This window comes from Podarcis gaigeae (assembly GCF_964106915.1).
Source record: "Podarcis gaigeae genome assembly, chromosome: 8".
Lineage (NCBI taxonomy): Eukaryota > Metazoa > Chordata > Lepidosauria > Squamata > Lacertidae > Podarcis > Podarcis gaigeae.
Window position 1 is genome coordinate 32,365,793 of NC_139684.1, and position 14,035 is coordinate 32,379,827.

The following is a 14,035-nucleotide window of genomic DNA, read 5'->3' on the forward strand; positions in this document are numbered from 1 at the left end:
TCGTGGTGCTTTCTATATTTTAATGAGTTTTCCAAAAGCCTTCTTTCTCACAGCTGACACTTAGGAACATAAGAAGCTAGCATATATAGAGTTAGAGAGTTGGTCTGATGCAGCAAGGCTCTTAAAGAGGAGGGTAAAATCTGCCACAGGTGTTTTTTTAAAGCAACACAGCCCACTAGGATGCAAGGGAGAAAACGAGCAAAAATGGCCACATGGATTTCCAAGCACCTTTCTGTCTATCATTGGGCCAACAAAAATCTTGTAAAAGAATTAGACACTGGCAAAACTACCCCAGGGTTGTGACCCTAAACACAGTTATTCCAACTGAATACAGCCATTTTTTCACATTCAACAATATCTACTCCAGTGCCTTTTAACAACTGAAATTCAGCAGGTGAAATCTATCACTGCACCACCATGCTGAGATATCTAGGAAAAAGTAGACATTAATGCAGGAAAACTAATCCAGGAATTAAGCCTCCCCCTTTTTTTAAGCCAAGTCTGTTGTGAAAACACCCCTTCTTTCAATAAACTGGGAGAGCTAAATGCACCACAAAGGAACAGCTCCCTGCAGCTGATCCGTCCATCCCCAGCGCTAGATTTGGCTTCCTCAGGAGCATGCCTTGCACCTGCAATCAGCGCCCTCCCCCCTTCTCCAGAGTCCTAAGTGGGCGTCTCCACAGCCAGGGCGGGGAACTGCAATAAATCCACACAGAGAGAGATGCTTTCTCCTTTCTGGGCTTTCCCGATTTGTGAGCTGGGAGCGAGACATGGCGCTAAGGAAACACCTGAACGAGGCGAAGAAGCGCAGCGCGGACTCCGGCGTAGAGTCAGATCGGAGCCTCTTGAGCAAGGAGCAGAGGGACCAGCGCATCAGTCTCTTTCTGCGGGATTTCCAGCACCAGGGTGAGGCCTCGGGATGCACCCTGGCAAAGCGGGTGGTCTGAGTGAGGAAATGTGAGCCAGCCTGGCGTAGCGGTAAGAGCCGCCTTTCTCAACCTTGGGTACACGGATTTCGTTGGACTACAACTCCCATCATCGCTAGCTAGCAGGGACCAGTGGCAGGGATGATGGGAGTTGTCTGGGGACCCAAGGTTGAGAAAGGCTGGGGCAGGACCTGGGAGACACCAGGGTTCAAAGCCCTGCTCAATCACTGCCTTTCAGCCTAACGTACCATTCAGGGATGTTGTGGGGATTAAGTGAGAAGGGGGAGAACCATGTATAAACTACCTTGAGCTCCGTGGAGGAAAAGGTGGTGCATAAATAAATGAATCTTGGAGAAGTGGAGTGAAAAGCAAGGAGTGGAGCTTAGAAGAATAGAATCATAGAACTGTAGACTTGAAAGGGACCTCCAAGGGTCATCTAGTCCAACCCCCTGCAATGCATGAGTCTCAACGCTCAGTCCCCCATCCATACCATTCTGGACCTTGCTTAGCTTTGCAAATGTGCTAGCACTTTTGTTCCCCAAAGGACAGAAATGCCTCAATTCTAGCTGCTTCACTTGATTATTCATTTCAGGGTCTTGCAGTGCTGTGTTTCTGCCAAGGACCAGATTGTCCAGTGGTTAGAGCATCTTTGTTGCATGCAGAATGTCCCAGGTCCAACCTCTGACATCTGCAGGAAGACCTGGGGGAGAGAACACAGCCTGGAGAGCTGCTGCCAGTCAGTGTAGACAATACTGAGGTGGATAGATGAATGGACTGATACCACATAAGGCAGCTTCCTCTGTCCTTCTCCCTTTCTCCAAGCAAAGGAAAACCTGCGAGATTTGAAGAAAGAGCTGGCTTCGCTTCTGCAGACAGCTGAGAAGGCATTCCAGGTGGAGCTGCTGGCCATGCCGGTGGTCATGAGAAAAATGAGGAGGGAGGACTTGATTGGTGAGGCTGCTATCCCAACCCCACTTACCTGCTGGGAGTAAGACTTGTTGAATTCAGACAGATATACTTCTGAGTAGACGTGGTTAGAATTGTGTTAAGTGAATTATCATGCAGATAGGTCCTCGTGGCGCCAGTCATGACTTTGCTCAGCTGCTTTCTCAATGGGACTTGCTCCCAACTAAGTCCCCAACTGTACTATACAGTTAAAGCAGTATCGCACCACTTTAGATAGTTAGGGCTTCCTCTAAAGAACTCTGGGAACTGTGGTTGGCTTAGGCTGCTCAGGGTTGGTAGGAGATGCCTATTTCCCTCTCAGAACTACAATTGCCAGAGTTCCATTGGAAGAAGGATGGACTGTTAAACCACTCTAAAATAGGTAGCCACTAATGTCAATTTTACCTTTGCACAGTAGGCTAGTTTCTGCACACACTCACACACCCATCTCTGCCCTCCACCCAGGCAAGCAGGAAGCACGATCAGAGTACAAGGAGGGTGCAAAGCAAGGGCAGTGAGGGCTGTGTGGCCTAGAGAGAGTCCTGAGTGCCAGGGATAGAGACCTGGAAGGCTGCATTTGGCTCCCATCATCTAATATATATTTTGAAAAGTGGTTTCTTGGTTTGTTTGTTGTACATTCGGACACCCAACCAAATTTTGCTTGATGGATCCTGAGATCAAGGAGCCGGTTTTTATTTATGTTTGGATAAGATTGCTTGCCATTTTGAATCGTGACTGAGCCTTTATAACCACACAGATTTTAACTGCTGAATTCACAACTACACAGTTTTTTGGTTACTTAAGACTTCCTGTGCAATGTCAGATACAAGCCTGTTAATAAAACATAAGGAGAATGTGCTGGACCAGGCCAGTGGCCCATCAAGTCCAGAATCCTGTTCTCACAGTCAGGGATGTCTTAAGCATATGTGGAGCTGGGGTGCAAAGATCTGCCCGGCACACCCCCCCCCCCCGGTTGCCCAGTCCCAGGCGCGCAGGAGGGCGGAGCCAGCCGGCCACCTCAGCGTCTCACTGGCTCAGTCATCCCCGAACTCATGGCACAGACCCGCCCGTAGCAGAAGAGCCTATTGCAGTGCTCCGACTTCCCTGGACTCAACTCTCAGTCCCCAGACTCTCAGCCTGGTACCCCTGAGAGCTCCTATGCATAAGCCAGCCCTGCTCACAGTGGCCAACCAAAAGCTTAAAGCCCCAAAACAAGACCCAGGTGCAATTGCATTCTTCTCCAGTGCAATTGCATTCTTCTCAATAGTGCTCCCCAGCAGCTGTATTCAGAGGCATAATGCCCCTGATATTAGAAGCAATATAAAGCCATTGTCTTGTACCTGTTGATGGCCCCTCTCCTCCATGAATTTGTCTAACTCCCTTGTAAAGCCACCTTAGTTGGTGGTCATCAACAAACACCATATCTTAACTATGTGCAATTTTAATACCTTCCTTTTACCCTTCCCACTTCTGAGTATTTTTTCATGCAGCATGTTGTTAAACTGTGGAACTCCCTCCCACATGATAGCCACCAACTTAGATTAGGCAGATTTGTGGAGAAGACCACTGATGGCTACCAGCCAGTACAACTATGTGCTGCTTCCATGGTCAGAAGCATTAATGCTTCCTTATACCAGTTGCTGGAAATTACAGGAGGGAAACTACAGGAGGGAAGAGTGCTCTTGTGCTCGGGTCCCACTTACAGGCATCTGATTGGCTGCTGTGAGAGCAGGATGCTGGGCTAGATGGGCCATTGGCCTGATCCAGCAGGCTCTTCTTGTGCTCATATTTTGCTCCAACCTTTATTTTATAAAGAATGTGTGATTGATAAGAAGCTAGTCCCTTTGATTAATCGGTAACTGTCTCCGCACCACAGATCTTAAGGAAGAAGAAGCTGCCGCTGCCACAGTCATCGCCACTGCCATGGCAGTAAGTATGGCCAAGTAAAACGGAAATGCTTTTTTTAAAAAACCAGTAACAGATCCTTATGCCTCTTGAGCAATGCTGCTCTCAGGTTGTGGCAGATTGAGGCAACTGCCCCAAAGCCTACAGTAGTGCAAAGTACTGCACTGCCCCCACTCCTCCTCCTTTTGTCCACCCATTAATAAAAGGGATTCCTTTCTCAGAGCAAGGAATTCTGCGTGATATGACCCAGGAGAATACAGGTGCCAGATCTGTGTCACCTTACCAGAATGCCTTACTTCGTAGGTGTAAGCCAGGCATCTCCAAACTCTGTTTTGGGGGCCTAATTTGGCCCGCCAGTTGTTTAAATCCGGCCCCTGTGGCAGTTTGTTTCCTGGGGTAAAATCCTAAAAAAAACACCTCAACAACTTCAACCCTAAAAAAGCTCAACAACTTTGGGGTAAAATCCTAACAAAAGCTCAACAACTTCAATCCTTTAAAAAAAGGTGACGGCCCCTCACTTCATCAAATCTGGCCCTCATTGAAAACAGATCGGACACCACTGGAAGCGGTGAGAAAGCAGTTTTAAATAGTGGGTGGGAGAGGCAGATTGGAGTAGAAGCCAGCCCCATTTGTCAAAGCTCTGGCAAGCTCTGGGTGGAATGCGATATTTGTCCCAGGTCCTTTGGGGAATAAAACTGCTAGCACATTTGCAAAGCTAAGCAAGGTCCAGAATGGTTTCAAAGTGGATGGGGGGGCTGAGTGTTGATTTCTGCATTGCAGAAAGTTGAATTAGATGACCCCCCCGGGGTCCTTTCCAACTCTACAATTCTATGATTCTAATTAGATCATTGATAGAACATCTGCTTTGCATGCAGAAGGTCCCAGATTCAATTCCTGGCATCTCTCGGTAGGGCTGGGGAAAATCTTATGCCTGGTATCTTGGAGAACTCCTGTCAGTCAGTGTAGACAATACTGAGATAAATGGACCATTGGTCTGTCTCAGTATAAGTCAACTTCCCATGGGATGACTCTGCTCCAGAGGGAAAACTTTTCATAGGTGACTTCCACATGCCCCAGACACCTGCCTCTTCTGACATTCATCCATGTGTCCAACTCTTTTGATCCAGCAACCAAACCCACAAGAGAGATTCTGGCCTGATAATACCACCTCTTTCTCCCTCCTGCCCACAGAATGATTGCTGCGCAGCAGATATGCCAACTCCCAGACTAGTGAGGACCAACAGCAAACGAGGTGAGCTGACCTTCCAAGCTTAACATTGCTTGGAGGGACGGTTGCCCAGTTTCACGCAAGGGAGATCGCTGCTGCTGCTGTTTCTTAGTCCCTCTACAGCTGTGCCAAACCATGGTTTGGCTTAGCATATCCTCCAGATCAGGGCTTGTGGTTTATCTAACTACAGTAGTAGTAGCCAAGGTTTGTTTGGAGCAAAATAAACCCAGGAACCTGGATGTGGAGGATATGCTAAGCCAAACCACAGCTTAGCTCTCAGATGGAGGAGAAACAAACTGGGTGCAGTCTCCTCTCTGGGGACGTGCTAAACTATGGTTTGAGAATGTTCATGCTTGGCCATGGTTTGACTTGCTGTTCCATGCCAAGCAGGTCAGCGTTCGATGGCAGTGATGCTGTCAAGGCTGGACTTTGGAGTAGACATCTGGGGCCCAAAATGCAGAGGATCTGGCTTACCAGTTGTTCTGGGGGGGTCATAAGAAGCCTGCTGGATCAGGCCCAATGGCCCATCTACTCCAGCCTCCTCTTCTCACAGTGGCAAACTAGATGCCTGTAGGAACAGACTCCCCACACAAGAGCACACTTTCCCTCCTGTTGTTTCCAGTAACTGGTATTCAGAAGCATTTACTGCCTCCTACCATGAAAGCAGACTATAGCCATCATGGATAGTAGCCTTCATTGCTAGTAGCCCTCAATAGCCCCCTCCTCCATGAATTTGTCCAATCCTCTTTTAAAGCCATTCACGTTGCTTGACTTCTCTGCCTCCTGTGGGATTGAGTTCCTTAATTTAATTATGCACTGCATGAATAAGTCCTTTCTTTTATCGTCCTCTGCAAATCTTCCAACATTCAGCTTAATAGGATGTCCACGACTTCTAGTGTGATGAAAGGAGACAATTTTTTCCCTTATCTGCTTTCTCCATGCCACTCATAATTTCATAAGCTTCTATCATGCCATCTCTTTTACCTAAACTAATAAAAACCCCAGTGCTGCCATTTCCCCTTGCAGTCGGATCGCTCCACATCCTTTTTGAGGTGAGGCGACCAGAACAGTACATAGAATTTCAGATGTGGTCACACCATAGATTTCTGGAATGGCATTATGCTCTGAGTAGTCATTTTATTTCCATGGGCCCTTGGGAGTGTTCTTTCTTCCCTGTGGGACAGAAGAAGAGGAAAGTTCATGAGTGTGCAAAACCTGATGCTGTTTGTGTTGGCACACGCTCTTGGGGGGACAGCAGACCCCCCCAGTACCTCCGAGTGTCTCCCAGTAGGCACGTCTCTGGAATGGCATGTCCCTTCACTCCAGAGTGCCCCTCTGCGACACTTCTCATATGAAAAGTGCACACAAGTCTTCTGGCATCACACAGCAAGAAGATAAAAACATCCATAGATCCAAACCACGTTTTATTCACAATATATACAGAGAATCCATAATCACGTCTGTGTTCTCCAAACTCTGGCAGAAACAGAAAGCATATAGCAAAAACGAAAGTATAGTCCAATAACACTCTCAGACGGAAGAGATAAGACAGTCTTCCGTTCCCACACTCTTCTCAGACATCTCATGTAATTTATACTAATCACACTAGCCAGCATCAGCTTATGTAAAATCCTAACAGTTTGATCCAAGCCAAAGTATCCTGCCATAGCTTTGGAGAGACTGATGTAAGATGCATGCATAACATGCCTATAATAACCCTTGACCAAATTGCCTTTTCTAGTTAAGGTCACAACAATTGTGGAATACAAGGGAGAGGAAGAAGGGAGTGGAGCCCCGGCCAGGAAACTGTCTCGAAAGGTAAGTGGGGGAAAGTATCCCATATGTGCTCATAGCAAATTCATTCTCTTAAGTGTGGATCCTTCTGTAGCCAAAACAGTACTATCCATGCACAAGAGGGAGACATTAGGTGGTTCTGAGGAACCTGGAGGTTTGTGGATGTACCAAAAAACCCCAAAAAACCTTAGATGGGGAAACGACCTGAAGATAGCTCAACGAGGACTGAGTACGCTAAATGCACATGCAATGCTGAGTGTCCTGGGAACAAAACTGAGGTTTGGAATGGAATGGAATATCCTGGGAAAGGGCTCCGCAGTCTAGAAACCTGCATGAGAGCACTCTCACTGTTTTGTTGCAGGTCCAATATGTAAGACACGCTACACTTTTTTGCTGATTCAAAGCTACCCTCTTTAGCAGTGTGGCCTGGAGAGTTCTTTGTCTCTGCAACCCTGGAAATGGAGTGATCCTGGTGAGGTTGAATGTTCAGTGGCCCCCAAGATTGGCAAAGGGCCCATTCCCCCAAGGTTCTCTGTGCAAAGTCAGCATCAACAGAAGTCAGTGTGAGAATTTTGTGTGCATGGCAAGATCAGATCCCGACAGGTGCTTGGGGTGGGGGCAGGCTCTATCTGAAATCCCTTGCCCCCCTCAATTGTGACATTAGCACCAGGGCACAAAAGGTGTATATGCTGATCTTATGCAGCATTCTATGTGTGAGGTAGTGCGTGTGAGCTGGGAAATGCTTTGTGTGGCACACAGGTTATTCACTGGCGGCAGGAAACAGACATACAAGTCCCGCATTATTCAATTTCCCATTGCCTATAAATCTGCAGAATTAGATTGCTGTTCCAAACAGTGAAGAATCGGGTGACTTTTAGGAATGCTAAACAACCTTGATTTTTCCTTGGACTACCTTTGTGGCCTAATGCCCTGTTTTGCTGCTTAACACCCTTGCAGGCATTTAAAACAAATTCTCTGGCTTCCTTGGCTTCTGCTGTAAAGGGAAAGCAAGGGACTCCGTCCAGGTAAGAGTAACCCTATATTCTTGCTGCATTGTTTTTGGTTCTTCTTGTGAGGCAACGAAGTGCGTTGGCTTTCAAAGGAGCAGCTCTGCCTATGGCACAAGAGACCCTACGCCTATGCCATGGGTAGGCAAACTAAGGCCCAGGGGCCAGATCCGGCCCAATTGCCTTCTCAGTCCGGCCCGTGGATGGTCCAGGAATCAGCCTGTTTTTACAGTAGAATGTGTCCTTTTATTTAAAATGCATCTCTGGGTTATTTGTGAGGCATAGGAATTCGTTCATTTTCCCCCCTTCAAAATATAGTCTGGCCCCCCACAAGGTCTGAGGGACAGTGGACCAGCCCCCTGCGGAAAAGGTTTGCTGACCGCTGCGCCATATCTAACACCCAGTAAAATATGGTGCTGTCCAGCTAAAGACCAAGTTCTACATATTTTGATGGGGGAGGCTGCAAGCATGAAATCAATGGAGCTTTTAACTGGCTGGAAGCTGCTTCTGCTCCCTATAAGTGATGGCTGTTGATGGCCAATGCCTTCTGTTTTAAAAAGAGGCATCATGAAGCTGCTTATGAGAATAGTCTTAGAAAAAGCAGGTTGCTAGCCTTCATGGCTGTACTAGGAAGCTTTAAAAAAACACCTGTCTATGTCCTCAGTCACGTAGCTCATGGCTGAGAAACCTCAGGCCTTGGGAACTGAATGTGGTTCTCCAGGCATCTCTATCTGCCTGCATATTAGGTGGGTAGGACTTCTTGGCTCTGCTGCATTTCTGTGTTTTAAATCTGCTAGTAGCTGTTATGTGCTATTAGTTGTTATTATTAGGGTAAGGAGCAGGTAATAAATAAGCAAATAAATAATAATGATAATATCTGCTATTATTATTATTATTATCAGTTAGTTATTATGTGCTATTCTTATCTGCTAGTAGTTATGATCAGTGCTTTTTTTCTAAAAAAATGTTTAGGTGTACTCTCATTTTGATTCAAGATAATCACCATTTTATTGTTCAAATTGGGAAAAATAAATACAGTAAATGGACAAAAGTACAAAGATTCACAAAATGTTTAGGGGTATGCGTACCCCTGTGTACCCCCAGAAAAAAGCATGGGCTATTATATCTTTTAATTGGGTTTATCTTGATGTTTAAGAGAATTTCACCCTGAATCATTCTGTTTTTGCTTTAAAATGTGGCATTACTTTGTACTTTTGATGTTTTTATAATGTTATGAACTACCTAAGAGAAGCATGGAGGGACGTGGGTGGCGCTGTGGGTAAAAGCCTCAGCGCCTAGTGCTTGCCGATCAAAAGGTCGGCGGTTCGAATCCCCGCGGCGGGGTGCGCTCCCGTTGCTCGGTCCCAGCACCTGCCAACCTAGCAGTTCGAAAGCACCCCCGGGTGCAAGTAGATAAATAGGGACCGCTTACTAGCGGGAAGGTAAACGGCATTTCCGTGTGCAGCTCTGGCTCGCCAGAGCAGCGATGTCACGCTGGCCACATGACCCGGAAGTGTCTCCGGACAGCGCTGGCCCCTGGCCTCTTAAGTGAGATGGGCGCACAACCCCAGAGTCTGTCAAGACTGGCCCGTACGGGCAGGGGTACCTTTACCTTTAAGAGAAGCATGAAGTGATCTACGGACTATATGGGTAAGTCTCCGCAGCTGCAACAGCTCCGCTCCTTGTGATCATTCTGTCTGCCATTTGACCTCTCCTTATAGAGAATTCTCACAGGAGCAGGCATAGGAGGAACTGCTGCTGCAACCTTAAAATCCTGTAAATGCCCCCTGTGTCCCATCAGGTCTGCATACGCCACTCCAAACGGGAGAACCATTGAGCGATCGACCTCGATGCGGGAGCGGCCGGTGTGTGCTTCCAAGTGCATCTCGTTGGGCTCTAAAAGGCAAGCCATGCTGTTTATATTGTGGGATAATCAAAACTCATGCAGCCAACCTAAGTCCAATGAATGCATGAAGGGGTTAATACAATCAAGTAAGCTGTCCTGCCCTCCTGCCAACCTAGCAGTTCGAAAGCACGTCAAAGTGCAAGTAGATAAATAGGTACCGCTCCGGCGGGAAAGTAAACGCCGTTTCCGTGCACTGCTCTGGTTTGCCAGAAGCGGCTTAGTCATGCTGGCCACATGACCCAGAAGCTGTATGCCGGCTCCCTCGGCCAATAAAGCGAGATGAGCGCCGCAACCCCAGAGTCGGTCACGACTGGACCTAATGGTCAGTGGTCCCTTTACCTTTAAGCTGTCCTGCCAGGTTTAGCTATGCCCCCTTCCCCTCACCTTGGAAAGAACTAGCTAATCAAGCCTTTGTTCCCTTCCAGTCTACCTGACAAGCTCAGTGTGGGAAGAGGTTTGAGCTGGTACTTCCTTTCCTCTGTCCCAAATCTCCCAACATTCAGTTTCATTGGATATTGCTTAAATTGTAATGTATTATGAGAGGAAGAAAAAATTCTCTCTGTCCACTTTCTATGCACTGTGTGCAATTCCATGCACCTCTATCATTGCTCGTCTTACCTTTTCCTTAAAAATAACCTCCTCAAACATCGCCAAATGTCTGGACCCTCTCCTTATAGGGGTCTTGCGTCATCTCCTCAATCAGTTGTTTTGCCCTTTTCTGAACCGCCTTCCCTCTCCTCCACCCCCCTTCCCCACCTCTTTCTGGTGCCTAGATTTCCACAAAGGGGTCTCTCCAAAAGTGCATCTGCCTCAGAGAGAACGCAGGTGGTGACGCTCCGGAGTATGTCGATGCCCCACGAAAGCTCAGTTCCCTTTGTCAACATCCCTTTGTCTGATGGAAAGGTACTGTATCAGCCGGGGAGGGCTGTGAATCTTTCATTTGCAAATATAAATGCATCCAAGTTGAGACACACAAAAATTAAGGGCGTCTCCCAAACCCCTTTCATTGCTGCTTCCAGCTGTGGAGGCACAGAGCATAGCCACCATGGCTAGGTAGCCACCAGCAGCCCCCTCTGCCATGAATTTGTCTAATCAACTTTTATAACCATCCAGTTTGGTGGCCATCACTTCTTCCTGTGGGAGAGTGTTCCATAGATCAACTCTGTGCTGCATAAGTAAGTCCTACGCCCTGACTCTTCCAACGTTCAGCTATATTGGATAACCATGAGTTCTAGCATTAGGAAAGAGGGAGAGGAACTTTTCTCTGCCCACTTTCTTTACATGACACGAAGCAATAACATGCGTAATGATGCACGTGCACAACCCATGCGGCTTGCAAACAGCACTCTCTGCTCTTGTTCAGACTCTCTGCTCGGCTGGCGATGACCTCCAGAACATCAATGTGGAATTATTGAATGAGGACACCGTCCAGCATATCCACAGCCTTGTGGTAAGTGTGCAGAACAAATAAACCTTGGAAATGGCTCTGTCCCTGCAGGGGGGCTGGTAGGGTTCGTCATAACATCGTTGTCAGCTGTGCCAATCTGCAGTGTTCCTTCTCAGGTCTGAAAAATCCATGCAAGTAGTTCTCAGAAATACTTCTGTGTAAGGCATTCCTTGCATAGAATCTGGAGTTTTGGTGGTTCAGAGGGATGTTTGGAGAGCTCCATCAATTGCCCATGCTTTTTTTCTTTTCCCCCTCCCTTAGAACCAGTTGACAGTTCTTTGCGGAAAAGCAACCGTTAAGTGAAGTTGATGGACTCCAAAAACAACCTTTTTTCATTCTTGGATCTGAATATCCTTGGTTCCTTATGTTTAAATAGATAGGCTTTTTTTTTAAAGTACTATTAAACTTGTTATTTCTCTATGGAGGCTTGCTGGCATTATTTCAGGGTGAAAGGTGCTTGCTCTAAAAGAGTGCCATACACGGGCTATATGTTTGTTGTGCCCCATAGTTCAGATATAAAGAAGGAGTTTGGATTTGATATCCCGCTTTATCACTACCCTAAGGAGTCTCAAAGCGGCTAACGTTCTTTTCCCTTCCTCTCCCACAACAAACACTCTGTGAGGTCAGTGAGACTGAGAGACTTCAGAGAAGTGTGACTAGCCCAAGGTCATCCAGCAGCTGCATGTGGAGGAGCGGGGAATCGAACCCGGTTCACCAGATTAGAAGTCCACCGCTCTTAACCACTACACCACACTGGCTCTCTTGCTGCATCCATCATCTATTGGAATGCCCTGATCCAAAGCATATTTAAGCCCAGATGTCACCAGACCAAGTTGGAGGATGTGGTGGTAGGGTACTTTCCTGTGGTCTGGTTCTACATTGTTTCAGAAATATATGACCAGGGCTAAATTGGAGACCTGAATCCTATATGGAAGACAGTGGAGCTTCCTTCTAAAGTGTATTGCCTCCTCATCTGCTGAAAGTTCTACTTCAATGAGGGATGGGGACCCCTGTGTGGTCCTCCAGAGACAGTTGGGACTCCAACTCCCATCAGAGCCAGCCAGCAGAGCACCAAGTGAAGCCGTCAACAGCTAGAGGTACAACCTTTTGTTTGTCCCGAATCTTCCACCATTCAGCTTCATTGATGGTCACTGAATTCCAGTGTAAAGAGATGGAGACAAAAGCTTCCCTCTATCCACTTTCTCCACACATTGCATGATCTTGCATGGTTCTATTGTGTCGGCTTTAACACCAACCTCATGACATCTAGTGTTGTAGTTTGTTTTTACACCTGGACCAGTGATCTAACTCGCAGCAAGCTCCTAGCTAACAGCAGATGCCGTGTTGCTCCCTGCATTAAGTTAAGGCTGTCTAAAAACAGTCTGGCTGAACTAAAATGGCTGGAGAAATATTCCAGCAGTGTAGCCTGGATGGTTTCCAAGAACCTAATGGAAGTTTTGCAGCAGGGATATTTCCATGTTAAGTCCTGCTTTTAGAATAGGATTTTACTGCTTGTAGTCCTAGGTCTCTTGCAACTAAGTCAGTGCTGTAGCTGTCTTACAGTTAAAACCATGGGTGGCTTGCCAGTTGCTGGACTGCAACTGCTGACCACTGACTAGTAGCTAGGCTTCAACTTCTGGAGGGCCACCCATCCCCATTGTAAGAGCTGTCATCAGGGAGCAAAGCAATAAACACAGGGTTTGCAGGCTCTATAATAATTTATTATTTATACCCCACCCATCTGGCTGGGCCTCCCCAGCCACTCTGGGCGGCTCTCTAATCTCTCTCTCTAATCCAGAGAGCAAGGTACTTTTTAATTTGAAAGTTAGTGGGTCAGAAGTGGCCAGTCCTAGCTCAAGGGGTGCTTGCTGGCTGGGAAAACCTTTCCCAAATCTTCAGCAGTGTTGACCTTAGTTGAGTTTTTTCTCCAATTCTCCCTTGGAGTTTGACTCAAAGCCTGGTAGAACCATACTTAGACTAACCTAGTATCTGTTGAACTAATATTGTGACTACTGCACCTAAAAATGGGTCAATTATTTTCCTCAGATTGTGCAGACATCCTTTGGTCTTCTTTTTTGCTTGACTGCCAGATGTGTAAAAGTTGTAGGAATCACAAAATACATTGGCAACTGTTGCTATCTTCAATTACACCTTTAGCTGTGTAACTATGCTATTTCGTGTTTTCCCTAATTGTAGGACTAATAATTTATCAAGAGGCCCTCAAAGCAAGTCATCTGGCCATCTGCCTTAAAGGAGATGTTAACTTATGTTAGATGTACCTCCTAAAACACCAGTACCAAAATGTTACTTCTGCAGTTATGACTAACGTTGAACAGTGGTTCATGATCACAAAGACACGAGAGTAATGCGTGTCTCATGACCTCTGTATTGTTGGAAGGGCTGTTTCCACACTGCAGGTAAATAGATAATTAGGATAATTAAGACACATTCTAAGCTTTCAAAGAAAACTTGTTGATTTGGTGCACTGCTAAATTGCTTAATGGCAGCCAAAATGAGCAAAGGAAAAGGGCTGGAGGAACCTCCTTAGGGGGGCTCAAAATGACCTATACCATGGATTGGAGGGTTTTGTTTTGATCAGGTAAAACAGTATGTGGCTAGGTAATCATGAAGCAGTTTTGTAGGTACTATTCCAACGTCCTGCAGTTGTGCTGAGGTTTGCAATGTTTTAATGCAAAATGTTGCATTCCTTTTCTCAAATTCCCTTTGATAAAATTTCTACTTAAAGTGTATTCCTGTATTATAGGAGTGTGCACAGACCATAAGATTTGCCTTGTATCCGTTTGTTAACCATTTCCTTAACTGTTTCTAAGTTGCTCTCTGCTTGAGGTTTCAAGCTATTCAAGATGGTCCACTGTC

At 46.5% G+C, this 14,035-nt stretch overlaps 1 protein-coding gene across 1 annotated transcript; it reads left to right on the forward strand.

Annotated features, from left to right (window-relative positions):
• Nucleotides 1–696: 696 nt before the first annotated feature.
• On the forward strand, nt 697–11,580 carry LOC310851877 (borealin-2-like). Its single transcript, XM_083754486.1, has 10 exons — nt 697–906; nt 1,749–1,877; nt 3,748–3,800; nt 4,968–5,028; nt 6,746–6,822; nt 7,756–7,823; nt 9,607–9,708; nt 10,485–10,614; nt 11,075–11,161; nt 11,420–11,580. The coding sequence occupies exons 1-10, from the start codon at nt 771–773 to the stop codon at nt 11,459–11,461; spliced, it is 885 nt and encodes a 294-aa protein (XP_083610612.1). The 5' UTR covers nt 697–770; the 3' UTR covers nt 11,462–11,580.
• The last annotated feature ends 2,455 nt before the right edge of the window (nt 11,581–14,035 follow it).